The 14,713-nt window shown below is 41.5% G+C and overlaps 1 protein-coding gene across 1 annotated transcript in view; it reads left to right on the top strand.

Annotated features, from left to right (window-relative positions):
- WWOX (WW domain containing oxidoreductase) overlaps positions 1-12,422 on the top strand; it is an 820,606-nt gene extending 808,184 nt beyond the window's left edge. The window contains exon 10 of the mRNA XM_075188989.1: positions 11,113-12,422. Coding sequence (XP_075045090.1) covers positions 11,113-11,301 — 189 coding nt within the window. The 3' untranslated portion in view covers positions 11,302-12,422. The remainder of the gene's footprint in view (positions 1-11,112) is intronic.
- Positions 12,423-14,713: the final 2,291 nt, after the last annotated feature.

Raw genomic sequence — 14,713 nt, 5'->3', positions numbered from 1 at the left:
AGTCAGTGAGTTCTGATGTCATCGCCTACAGTCAGTGAGTTCTGATGTCATCGCCTACAGTCAGTGAGTTCTGATGTCATCGCCTACAGTCAGTGAATTCTGATGTCATAACTTGTAATCAGTGAGTTCTGATGTCATAATTTGTAATCAGTGAGTTCTGATGTCATCGCCTACAGTCAGTGAGTTCTGATGTCATCGCCTACAGTCAGTGAGTTCTGATGTCATCGCCTACAGTCAGTGAATTCTGATGTCATAACTTGTAATCAGTGAGTTCTGATGTCATAATTTGTAATCAGTGAGTTCTGATGTCAACGCCTACAGTCAGTGAGTTCTGATGTCATCACCTACAGTCAGTGAGTTCTGATGTCATCGCCTACAGTCAGTGAATTCTGATGTCATAACTTGTAATCAGTGAGTTCTGATGTCATAATTTGTAATCAGTGAGTTCTGATGTCAACGCCTACAGTCAGTGAGTTCTGATGTCATCGCTTACAGCCAGTGAGTTCTGATGTCATCGCCTACAGTAATGTACATAATGCACCCAAACTGCACATTTATACAGATATTGGAAGTCATTAAGGGTTTTCCTGACCTGTATAAAATATAGGAGTATATTTATCAAAGGGCAAATAACCCTTTTACTGGCCAGAACAGGTGTGGCCCTGGAAAAAGGGCCTCTTTTCATGTCACCCAATATCATTGTAAGATTACCGCCTACAATAACCTCATCAGGAGCGCTGATAGGCCGTAGCCTTTCCTATCCTTGTGCATGACGGAGCCTATTCAGCAAGTATCCCGGAAATACTTGTACTGCCGCAATACCTGAAGAAAATAATTTATTAATGCAATAAATAATTTTTTCCTGTCTGGATCTTTTTAAAAATATTGCCCTGCTGAAAGAAGATACATTTTATTTTCTGGAGGGGTGAAAAGAAAAGTAGATTATTAAAATAAAGCTGCTCTCGCAGCTGCCACGGCGATAAATGAGCCTGATTAAAAATAAAAAAAAATAAACAATTACACTTTTCGCCTCGATATCTGTTATTTTTAATAAATATCCCCTTAGTCCACAGAACACTTTAGTTTTTTTTAAAATCCATATATATTTACAATAGGGAGTTCCTTCTCCCATGTATACACAGACTTAATTTATTCAGTTGCTACTGAATGCTTGTGGATGAAAACACTGCACTCTCCCAGTGTGAAAGTAATGGGTTTTGTCTCCAGAAAGATAACAATCCTCTCAAGCATCCGACCTCTTCCAATTGAGAGAATTGTACAGCTGCACTTGAACACAAACACCATGTCAGCTTAAGATTTCAACACTCAACTTAATAGGTTCCTCTCCGGCTGAGAGAGAGAGCGCACAATACAAAGATTACTTTGTGTAGGTTCCAAGTATGATCCGGGTAAGAGGCCTTGTTATGTCCAAGGGAAGGGATCACCAGCAGTCCTCTCTTGCTGGATACGTACTGTAGATATTCACTTACCTGCTCATTCAACTTGTTATATAGACGTCGACGGGTAAAGGAGAGTCCCAGAGGTGTGATTGACAGGGAGGTGTCAGGGGCACTCGTAGGAGAATGTCTGGAATAGACGAGCAGTTAACGCAGTGGATTCCAAACTTTTTCAGTTCAAGGCACCCCTAAGCCAAAATAATTACCAAGCCCTGGCCGAGGCAGCCCTGTGAGATCTCCGAGGCAGCCCTGTGAGATCTCCGAGGCAGCCCTGTGAGATCTCCGAGGCAGCCCGGTAAGATCTCCAAGGCACCTCAGGGAGCCTAGGCGCACAGTTTGGGAACTACTGAGTTAACGTGTTGTCATTGTCCATTCAGTGTGTGCCTCATGCCTGTCTTAAATTTCGAGTCGGTTGATAGCCTGAGAGGTCTATTTAACAAGCGGTGAACGCCGGCTTTTCCTTCTTTAAGCCTATTTACCAGCGCTTACTATGGTCCCCACAGGCCAGAGGTGTCCAAGTTTTGTTCTCAAGGGCTACCAACAGTTCATATTTTTAAGATTTCTTTAATCATACACAGGTGAGTTAATCTATTTGTCAGTAATTATCCCACCTGTTTCTCATACTTGCCTACTCTCCCGGAATTCCCGGGAGGCTCCCGAATTTCGGGGAGTCCTCACGGACTCCCGGAAGAGTAGGCAAAGCTCCCGCATTTGCCGAACTTCATGGCAGTGAATGGAGGGGGCGGGCTTAATCGCGTCATTAAGCTCCGCCCTCTCCATTCAATGCCGTGTATTTTGGCTTTTTATAGTGGGGGCGGGGCTATGGTGATGCGACAATGTCACCACACCCTCCTCCTACCAATGTCACATGACTTCTCCCCCGGATCTCCCGGGGGAGAAATCTTAAAAGTTGGCATGTATGCTGTTTCTACAGACAGAAATCCTGAAAACATGATCTGTTACAGCCCTTGAGTGACTGAACTTGGACACCTCTGCCATAAACATTTACGGGACAGCAGTATTAGTCAATTTATTAAGCTGTAAAGCCTTTTGCAAAAAAATATCCGTCTCGGGAAGGTGTTACTTGACCTTTGCAGTGAGATTCAGCTGAAGCCTCTCTGGCCTCCTCGCGGGTCATAGCACTACGTACCTGCGCCATTTCACCACCGAGACTTTCAGAGAGCGTCAGCGGGACCCGTAACTGGTGATGCCCGTCGGCTGAGTCCTATTGTGGGCTTTTCTTTATATCTTGTCCCCTAAATATCTACAGCAGCAGATTTTTCCCATTTAGCAGTAGATCTCTTTATTTTCCCCAATAATGTTGTTCCACAATGTTGGGTTTATATTATGTTGAATTAAATTAAGCAATTACATAAGCCTCCTTAGCTGTGAAGGTTGTATTTAGTAGCTGACAAATCATTAACGGGGACTTATTAGACAAGAAAAGAACCACACACGACATTTTTAAGAAGAAACCGTTTTATTTTATAATAAGCTTTAAAGGATCGAAGTGTATTCTTTTTATTAAACAAACTAGTAGCCCAGTCAGTCCCAGAGTGGTCAGCAGTATTATTCAGCAGCCACTCTGACACTGACGAGCTTACGTGCATGCCATTGGATTATAAAAGTACCACAAATAATCTAAGATCGGTGCGTGCATAATAATGTGTCAGAATCATAGTATTTACATATCTTACATGGGAAGAAACTAGAGAATCTACACATATTTACAGTCTACAGAAAAGACAAAAGAATGCAGCATAGTTCTGTATTGTCTAAAATACAAGTTAGTCAAATAGTCAGCACATGCATATTGAGATAATATTTGCATGATAATACACCACATTTTCCTAACCCCCTGTTCCCAGCAACGTGAGGCGCCAATTTGTTTTCCCGCATTTCCCCTCACAAAATGGCGTAGCAAGCAGGTTCATTTTCCCCCTACTCTATTTTGTGTTATCTGATTTAAAATACTTACATATACTGTTTATTTACCCTGGTAATGCAAATGATGACAAAATAATTGCCCCACACACATTAATATTCTACCAAAACTAGTTGCAAACATCCATTGGTGGACGCACTATCTTGGTCCTGTACACAGATATCCACCGCTATCGTGGCTAATTGTTGTAGCTACACAAATGTTGTATGTCCTAAATGAAAGCTGAAGCTATAGTTTGATTTATCTCTAAGTGCTGCTCACTGTAAGTTACGAAAATCGCAATGTATATAGTACAGAGACCACTTGTGTTTAAACTAACCATGGGTTTTTACTGGCCCATAGCATATGTTTGTGTTATTGCAAAATACATTCTTATTTTTAAGTTTCGGAAGCCACAGTTTTGCTAATTTCTAAACCAAGACATGTCTATGTGTTGCGAAATCTACCTACGCCAATCTGAGTTTGTTGGAAGCAAAAAATAAGTAAAATATAATTAAACCCCATTTATTACATTATATTTCTATAAACATATTGACAATTTACATTTTTATTTCTGGATCATAACTGCAACTGTCACCATTCTGGCTTGCCTCTGTAGCGCACAGCGCATGTCATAAAAGCGTTGTAACAGGCAGGATTTGTACAGTGGAGGCAGCCATTTTGTGATGTCATTGGTTCCCAGTGGATTGATAGGTTGTATTCAGATGGCTTGTGGTCCAGGTCACAAAATGGCTGCACTTTAAGTGTGGAAAATGGCAGATGATAAATGTATCACTATATATAATTATCAAACATAGTTAAATGGCAGGTAGTGCTAAAACTGCAGAAATTTGGGGTGCTTTGAAGCACTGGGAATTTTTGGTGTACTTGTGTGGATATCTGGGAAGGCGCAAATATTAAAATGTAAAATAGTTTGGCTTTACTGGGTACTCATATTTTTGTGGCAACTTTGTGATTCTCATACAACGGCGGTTTCTGTGCGCCGAGTTCATATGAAAAACACTGATCAAACCTCTACTTTAGGAAGAAAAATTAGGTATCGAGCTTTGATGTTGTGACGATTTTGCACCATGGAACAACACAAACACTGTGAATATCATTTTAGGCATAGGCCTGTCTACAGGAGTCTGATACTGCCCAGGAACTGGGGAAAGAAATAGTTTTTCGAATATTTAGATGTACCTATTGCCTACTCTCAGTGCAGGCAGCCATTTTGTACCTCACGCCTCCATGATGTCACTAGCTGCTAGTGAATTAGTAGGCTGACTATTGCTTCAGGCTCCCAAAATGGCTGCCTGCACTGTATGTAGGTGACAAGTGTAAACTTAGCATCATTACATGCGTCTGCCCTGAGCCCAGCTCTCACAATGCATTCCTCTGGAGTAGTAGATGGATACTGGTTAGAGACACGGAAGACGGCAGTGATATCTTATTACCGCTTCTCCCTAGAAAGGTCACTTGCTTGTTAACTTTCCCGTTGCTCGCTAGCACAAAACTGACGAGATCTAATGGTATTTAAGTTAAATGGCTTAAAGGGGGGAACAAACGAGGACATCAATTAAGCCGCTTCCATCAGTGTGACAATGTGTTCCTCTGACACGGCTCCTCGTGTGGTGGAAGGCCCTGGTTTCAGTGTAGTCAAGGAAATCGTATCTTGTCAAGAGCAGCATTTCACTTAACTCCTTCCTGGAGCTGCCAGGGAGATGCAGTCTCTTCTCAGGGGCAGGCTGTGTTTTAGTACTGAATCTGCATAAACAGAGATAAGCCCAAATTAGAGATTTTAACTTGAACTTGAGGACCACCTGGTATAGTATTCGGATATCCAGATGCCTCTCCTGTTTGCTGGTCCATATGTAAAAGGTGGACACCTTACTAAATGACTGACTGTAGATTGTCTAGTGAAGACGCGCAATCATTATTCTAAAAGAAGCTTTGTGAAGCAGTACCGAGCCATCTTCATTGTTCTGCTTGTATAGGGATTCAGATTTCCAAAATCCCCCTCCCCATTTCTGACCCCCCTAATATATACGTGAACCTTTCCTAAAAAAGAGAACTTATTTTAAGACTTTGTTAGAGGAGTTCAGTCACACAACTAAGTGACAAGAAAATGTTATAACAAATGTTACAGCTATTATGGCTGTATATTATATTTATACAGATCTGTGACTAATAAAATAATGATATGAAAAGGTTTGAAATTATTTTATTAGAAAATAGCTAGTGATAATATATACACCTATGTAGTAGCTCACTTTTCAGATACAGCGTAAGGTTCACTTGTCATCGACTCTGCAACGTGACCATTTATTAAAAAATCATTCCGGGACAGTGCACCTGAGAAGCGGTTGTCCCGGCAATGACTTTAATAGTAACTCGAAAAAAACCAAAATGTTTTTGCATGGTTTAAGGCTTAATAAATAGGCACCTAACACAAAAAAGACAAACCGCAGCCAGCACAATTTGCTTAATGTTAAATTATATATACTTTATATTATAATCTCTATTTGCAACTTCTCTAGAATTCCTGAACTGAACTTACAGACAGATTCCAAATTGGTTAAAAAAAAAACCCAGGCTTGATCGTTTAGATGTCTAACAGTATTTATAAGTTAAATTGTTTCCTATTTTGTATCAAAGTAAACGAGGCAACGAAAGTGACAAGTCCATTGTTTGGGACTTTATTTCTGTACCGAATTTGTTAACATTAATTCTTTTCAGCGCCGTGTCCTTGTCACATGGCAGAGTGACATGACAGAAACGGGCTGACATCTTACAGCCATCAGGAAGTGATTAAAGGGCTCTCTCCTTTATCAGTGTTTGCAAGGGTTTCAGCTGCTATCAGCGGCATGGTGCACTAATTAGGTGCCTGACAACCCCTCTAACTCACTGTAGCAGCGTCTGACCCTGAAAGAGGATGAGTGAAAAATTAAAACTTGTTATTACACTGTCAAAACAGCACAGAAAATGAAATTGTCACTCAAGGATGAGAGGATAAGTGCCCACCGACTCCATATTCTAGAATGCGCAGATAGGAATCTAGATACTGGATAATTCATGTAGGCAAATGTTATGTTACATCATTTTCTCAATGACTCATATCATTTAGGGTCATCTGTACACTGTTTTGGGGATGGGGTGTAAACAGGCATATTAAATACAGAAGGTAGGCCCTTACGTGACACAGAGGAAGACGTGTTTTGTGTGTAGAAAACAGTAATTTGCATACGTCTATCTCTATACTATAGAGAATGCCTGTTCTCGGGCTGGCAACTCTGAATTTGCCCAAGAGGCATAGCCTCTGACCATTTGTGGGCTCCTCTGGGCTTCCAAACCTTTGTTAAAAATTCAGCCCTGCTTTTAATAAAGTACTATTGGGTGCGTGATAAAAGTATTCATTATGGTACTGGAACGTGGACTGCAGTATTTTGGCAGCCTCCATTGTATAGATGATAGCTTTGCTTCATCTTGGGCTGAACTGGGAATATAGTGCAGGCCAGCTTGTGGGCTGAAACAAGAGTTCTCTGAAAACCCACCACTTCAGACAAGCTTATAATATTCCTCAACCACCCTCTTAATCTCCCTAGGTTTCCCTATAACCACCCTCTACACAGCTAACACAAGACAACTACCCTTTGATCAACATTGCTGTGTGACTGATCACACAGCCCACTCAATACTTTTTACCTTTGCAGTCTGGCTGGTCCAATGTGCAATATGATGTAGCACGTGCCCTTGTGTTTCAAACTCCCATTGTCTTATAGATTGTAAGCTTGCGAACAGGGCCCTCTAACCTCTCTGTCTGTATGTATTACCCAGTATTGTCTTATAAATGTTTGTTCCGCTACGGAATTTGCTGGCGCTATATAAATAAATGATGATGATGATGATGATGAACTTATGATGTGAGTGAGTTCTCTGTACAGCGCTGCGGAATTAGTGGTGCTATATATATAAATAGATGATGATGATGGTGATCAGAAAGCGACCAATCAGTGTGCTAGGATCCAGTGATGTCACTCCCTCATGTCTCAGTGAGTATTTTCTAGTTACCAGTGACCAGGGAGGGACTGCCTGACATTTATGAGGGGATGGTTATTAGTGATATTTTAGGCCATAGACTAGGTCTGCCCACACAGACCCTCATGTTGTAGGCTAAATTAATATGTATGAACACCCACGAACAAGTGAAATTGATAGGCTGCATTGAATAGTGCAGACCTGGCCAACCTGTGACTCTCCTATGTTGTGAAACTACAAGTCCCAGCATGTTTTGACGGCTACCGGCTGGCTATTTACTGGCAAAGCATGCTGGGGTTTGTAGTGTCACAACACCTGGAGAGTCACATGTTGGCCAGGCCAGGAGTCTTGTTTTAATCCACAAAATGGCTGTCTATAATCATACTTGCCTACTTTTTGGACCTTTCCTCAGGGAGATCCTGGAGAAGAGGTCCAAAGGGCAAATGCGGGGGGCGTGGACAATGCAGTTTGTGTCATCAATGCCCCGCCTTCTGCTGCACTATGACGCAATGGGGGCGGAGCTGTGATGGCTCCAATCACCTCATCAAGGACTCCTCCCTACCTCCTGACATGAAGGAGAAGCAGGATGTCGGCGGGTGTCCCACCCTCACAGGAGTCAGGGAGAACACCACGAATTTCGGGAGTCTCCCAGACATTCTGGGAGAATAGGCAAGTGTGCCTACACTGTGTATAGGTGACAACTTTGCATTAAATGAGTCTTTGTGCACTGTGGACTATGTTTTCTTATGTCTGCCGCAGCGGAGGAACCAGGAGCTATATAGCTGACAAGATGTCACTCTGCAGAGTACACCTCCACTTAGAAGGACCAGAGTTAATCAAATGTATGTTAAGATATTTAGGTAACGTGACACTAGCTGTGTTTTCTGGCATTGGATGAGGTGCGTAAGATTTATCACCACTTCACGTTATCAGCCAAAAGATGGATTGGTCCTAAAAATAAAACGCTGTACTTAGTAATTTAGTGTCACAGAAATCTGCAATACCTTATGTTGCAATACAACCCAAATGACAGGGGAACTTGCTTCTGATCATCCCCCCCACCCTCACTGTACAGCACAGATATCTGCCAAAATATTTCCTGGTAATTCACTAATTAACTTACTGGCAAAAATGTGAATAAAACCACAGCTAAATCTATAACGTTTCCCTTTCATTTCTTTAAGTACAATTAGGATGGGCGACCGTTACCTATAGAAATGTTCCTTTTATTATGCTTGCAGAGACTTGATGCTGGGCGTAGAACTAAAGTAACCCTTCAAATGCTGGGTCGCTGTCAACCCACAAATTTTTGTGGGCACCCCGGCAGTGTATGGGGGAGGGGGGTCTTTAAATATTATCGTTCCAAGCACTACTTGCCGGTGTGAAATACTTCTGACCAGAAATGTATGGACAGTTTTGGCTGGCGTCCCAATTGCACTCTCCGTGATGGGCTTAATTGGAGTGCCTGGGTTAATTCTGAGCCATATTTTCTTATATCAGATGTGTCAGACTATATTGCTCCTCCGCATTAGCCGGCTGTGATGTTGTAGAGGCAGGGTCCATCCTTCACAGAAATGATGTTCAACATAATACCTTTAAATAAGAGCCTTCGATTGATTTCCGGGAAAGGAGGACAGAGGATGTCTTCCAGTGGCCAAATGACTACAATAGTAAAAAAGGAATGAAAGTGGATTTGTGCCATTCAGTTTGTGGCGGAGAAAGACATTTTTCTCCAATGTACAATGCTGTCGTCACATGTAGAGAACTTGGGTATTTGGTATTTAGTGTATAATGGCACATTCATCCTGATGCTATACTACTGGATCCAGTCATGGTATGTTCATCGCACTGCAGGGTTAGGCAGCCTCCATCTACCTCATCAGCAGCAGCAGCTATTTATATAGCGCCACTAATTCCGCAGCGCTGTACAGAGAACTCACTCACACCAGTCCCCATCGGAGCTTACAGTCTAAATTCCCTAACTAACACACACACACACACACACACACACACACACACACACACACACACACACACGTTGAAATATGAATAAAAACATGGCACAGAAATTGTTGCAGCAAAGGTGCAGGTGAGTTCTGTCACAGCAAGTGCCCCTAGCATGGAAACTCCATTGGTCTGCTAGCTGGGTATGGTGATAGTGGGTGGAAATGACATTTTATATGTGGTTACCCTTTACCAGCTGTATACAGTAAGCTCAGCAGAGTCCTGTGTACCTTGACCATACTTGCCAACTTACTGTTGGTGTGCTCTGGGAGACCCTGGGGCGGGGCGGGGCAGGGCCGGATTTACCATTAGGCAACCTAGGCAATTGCCTAGGGCCCAGCGGTCCCCAGAGGGCCCTCCCAGTGCCGGCGGTGAGACCAACATTTAAAAATAGGCCACTACTTATGGGCCAGTGCAATGTTCTTGCCCCCCTGGGCTAAAGTTTGCCAGCCAGCCTCTGAATAGGGCTATATGTTATGATAAAAAACTATAGTGCTATGGATTTTTTCAGGGAGGGGGGCCCAAACCAGTATCTTGCCTAGGGCCCTATGAGGTCTAAATCCGGCTCTGCCTGGGGGAAGGGTGCTGGGAGGGCAGAAGAGGGCGGGGCAAATTGTGTCATTTCGACGCGGGGGCAGGACCAAAATGACATGATTTACTGAGGATCGCGTCATTCAGGCTCACTACGAGCAGGACGTGGGAGAATTGTGGGAGTCCGGGAGACCTTTTGGGAGTCTCCCAGACATTTCCGGTGGAGTTAGAAAGTATGACCTTGACTGAAGAGAAGGCTGTACATTTCCTGCTCAAGACACATTTAATGCTGCACAATTATGTATCTGGAATATAATAATACATATATATATATATATATATATATATATACATACACACACATATATATAAATAACTTATAGAGAAGCACTCAGTCTATGTATGACCTTGTGCCTTTATATGGCCACAGGACTCCTCAGTGACTTATAATATGTTTCTCATTTAAAGTAGGCAGTACATTATAACATTAACTATTTTAATTAGAGGGTACTTATTATCTGTTATGATCAGTTGTGACATTACTTCTAAGAATTATTGGGAGCATCGTTCCCACTTCTGCTTTATAAAATCACACGTCACAGTATCCTGTATAAAAGAACCAAACCGCTTGATGTCGTAGTCATGTGACTTGTTGAGTGATGGATGGATGGTGCAGAGGTAGTGTGGATATATTTTGCTCTGTAATTTTTCCTATTACTTTTACTGTCCTCCGCATTTAAAAGCATCGCTTGTCCTCAATATTATCTGTTGTAAAGAAAAAAGATAACTTTTGAGGTTTAATCGTGTATCTATCTGCTACACAACAATGCCCCGTGCAACTACTGTTTAACCTTTGTAGATCCAGGAGTGTCTGTCAGTTTATAGTGTTACCTTTGTTATAGGCAATAGTAAAGCGCTACGGAATTTGCTGGCGCTATATAAAGAAATGTTTATGATGATGATAGGCACCTGTAACACCTCATAGGGAGTTGTATCACACCATCTAGTGTCTGTCTTATGTCGTGGAACTTGTGTGGCAAAGCCTACGATGGAAACTGGTTCATTAGTTAATGCTTAGCAAACCACTGAAGTACGTCAGTCCTGTGCATAATTAATACCCTACACTCCAATTGATACATATATCTTTTTCTATTCCAGCAACAAGGAGCTGCCACGTCTGTCTACTGTGCCGTCTCCCCAGACTTGGAGGGCCTCGGAGGGATGTACTTCAACAACTGCTGCCGCTGTCTGCCCTCGCAGGAGGCCCAGAGAGAGGAGACGGCAGAGGCCTTGTGGGAGCTGAGCGAGAGGCTTATCCAAGAACGAGTTGGCAGCCAGTCCAAATAGCAGGGAGCCTCCGTTAGGATCGAAACACACGGAGTGTGTGCGCTAGGAACCTGCCAGCGCTGGAACATCTCCAACCCTATCATCAAGAGGGTTTCTGTATACCTCTGATACAGATTAACTAGTGTTAAACGCAATCATAGCAGTCACAACATAGTGAAAAATGTTAAGTACTAGTGGGAAATAGGGAATTCCGCAGGGTTAAAGGGACAAGATCTCATTCTTGGTGGTAGTTAAGCTGATTCCTTTGTCTTCAAATTAGGGAACTTTCAACATGTAACACAGATCGTCATATAATTAACACACGAGACGCTGAATAACAGCGGTCTGTCCCCTCTCTAATCAAGGGACTCATGGAAAATAATTGAAAAGAGGTATATTGATCATCTGCCTAAAATCTAACAATTTTATAATTGGGGTTGTATAGAAATGTGATTATTTGTAGAAACAAGAATATACCTGTGAGCAGGCAGCTTTGGGGGTCTGTTTGTATGATCGTTTTGTAGATAGACTCCCCTGGGAAAGAAAAGAAGAATATATATATATGCCTTTTGTTTATCCTGTGATTATATATAACAATGTTGTAGACCGCTCTACATGCTGTAAAGTGATTTATTGCAATTAATGGCTATGTTTTACCTTAGAAATTTTGATAATACACATTTAACAAGTTTGAAATTGAGAATTAAATGTCTTTGACTGGCACGTGTTAAGCTCACATTACTTCACTTTTAGAGTACGTGTAGGCAGACTTTTTCTTTAGTGCATCTAAAGTATATTGATGCTTGGGTAGGAAATAAAAACCAAAAACTGTAAGGCCTGACTTTCCACTCCTGGGCAAAGCATGATGGGGAAAAAAAGCACAACATCTATGGTATGTTTAAAATGCAGAATAAAACGTGTGTCTAAACATTCCCTTATCCTTTAAACAGAAACAATGCAGATTTTCATAGGTGTTTGAAGCCAGGCATACTACACTGTATGTTTGACAAGTGCTAGGTAAAAGTTGTGCATAACTTAGAAATTGGACCATGACCTGTATTCCACATTTGTACTTATCATTGTGTTTTCTGCTTGTAAGTTCAACAAATCACTAGCTTTGAATAAAATTCAAGATGACCATGTGACGTTTGTCTCCGTTTGTCCTGCTAAATACAGCAGTACTGTAGCTTCTAATATTAATCTCTACACAATGAACAACATCAGAACCACAGGTGTGCCATGTTATCCACCTCTGCAGCTCCAGAGTAACTCTACAATGGTCAATGTTTCACCAATGGTCAGTTGGCTTTATCAAACAGGTGAAGCCAATATAAGCCATGTAATAATTAAACGAAAGCATTAATGTCTTTTGTTCACTTTGCAGGACTGACAAGGACTCAAGCATCAACCGCTGTACCACTAATCCCTATTGTAACACGGTTCTTGCCAAGTTAGCGTCACTGTACAAACCCTTAAATACTCTGTCAACTACACTTATTGGAAGCAGCCATTTTGAAAACCAAACCAATATTCATAAGAATGAATGAATTCATTCTCATGAAAATTATTGGTCAGCTCACAAATTGGCCACCTGGATGGTAAGTGGACGACATTTGCACTTTTAAATATATTTTTTTACAACACTTCAATGTATACAATGAGAAAGATACAATTGCTCTATGATCCACCTTCATTTAATAGCAATGTTTCCTTAATAACCTCACTTTGATAGGTTTTTGAAGATAATTGCTAAGCAAGTCAATTAGATTAACTCATCTGGGCGCAAATACTCAAAACACAGCCAAACTTGAGGGCATTTGAGGAGAAGGATGAGAAACGTTGTATCAAGTGGTTTCTCCTAAAAAAATAAATTCATTAATTTTCTTTTACAAATTAACTATATACTACTTGTAGGTGTACAAAGTCAAACAAAAGTACTCGCCCCCTTTGGCCCTTGATGTCTCTTCATAAGCTGGTCAGTGTACTAACTCCTGGGGGTATATTTACTAAACTGCGGGTTTGAAAAAGTGTAGATGTTGCCTATAGCAACCAATCAGATTCTAGCTGGCATTTTGTAGAATGTACTAAATAAATGAAAGCTAGAATCTGATTGGTTGCTATAGGCAACATCTCCACTCTTTCAAACCCGCAGTTTAGTAAATATCCCCCGAGGCCTCTATGTGTCACTGTACGGAAGCAGGGCACAGCAAGGTTCAGCTTGAACTACGGTTAGTCAGTCCGTCCTTCTATACAAGGCTTGGACTATTCACAAGGCGTGCTAACTTCCATACAGTAGTATGCACACCAAAACCAGGAGCCAGGATGGTGGCGGCAGAAGCCGGGGCCAAGTACTATAATTTTACTATGTACGGCCCATGAGCAATGCATAGGTCATTTTACACTATTGTCACCATTTAGGCTGAATATTTTTTGTGTCAAGCAAATTTGAGGTTAACCAGCAAAGCAAAGTTTTGCTGCACAAACTGTGGGTTGAGGAGGTGCATCCTTGTTCACGTTATTTACAGCCAAGGGGTTAAAATGACTCTGTAGAAGGTCCATATCCAACACGTAGTTCTCCAGCCTCCTGCTTCTCAGTCCTCCTGGTAAATGCTGTACAAGGGTTCTATGGTCATGCTGGATTACCTGAAGAGAGAATGTACCTCTGCTAATAATGTCCTCGTCCATCAAACAAAAAAACAGAGGAAATAAAAGGGTCCTTGTCGGAGATGTGATTATTACTCTGTGTTTTTCTTGCATCCTTTTGAGATCTTGTGCTTTGTGGGAGTCTGACTGAAGTTATCTTAGATCCACCAGCCGTATAGATTGACTTCTGTAATCACAAATAAAACAATATATTAAATTCACTGTAAAGACATTAAATAATACAATACTACACATGTTATTGCAATTCACTTTCAATCAAAGTATACTAACAACCATCAGTCAATTATTTTATATATAAATATTTTCTGTTATTGACATTACCAGACTGCACATATATCATTTGCTAGACCTGGAGTTTGATGATTGTGGTCCTCTTATGCTAAGACCCTGGCGATGCAGAATGCATTCAACCGAACCACCAGTTTAGCTGGTTTATTTCCCCTAGATACATTTTGTACAAAATTGTATCTAGATGCATTACACCTACAACTGTGGCCCCTCCTTCCCGCACGCAGAAAAAGCATCATATAGAACAGGTCAAAATTGAGAAAAAAGAAAATTCTGTTGGCTAGTATACAAAGCATTACCTACTGTGGTGACCAATATACATAACACGTTATGGTGGCTAGTATACAAAGCACTGCCTACTGTGGTGACCAATATACATAACACGTCATGGTGGCTAGTATACAAAGCACTGCCTACTGCAGTGACCAATATACATTACATGTTATGGTGGCTAGTATACAAAGCACTGCCTACTGTGGTG

The sequence above is a fragment of the Mixophyes fleayi genome, chromosome 10, assembly GCF_038048845.1.
Source record: "Mixophyes fleayi isolate aMixFle1 chromosome 10, aMixFle1.hap1, whole genome shotgun sequence".
NCBI classification, from domain to species: Eukaryota; Metazoa; Chordata; class Amphibia; order Anura; family Limnodynastidae; genus Mixophyes; species Mixophyes fleayi.
This window is presented reverse-complemented; position numbering and strand designations above follow the sequence as displayed.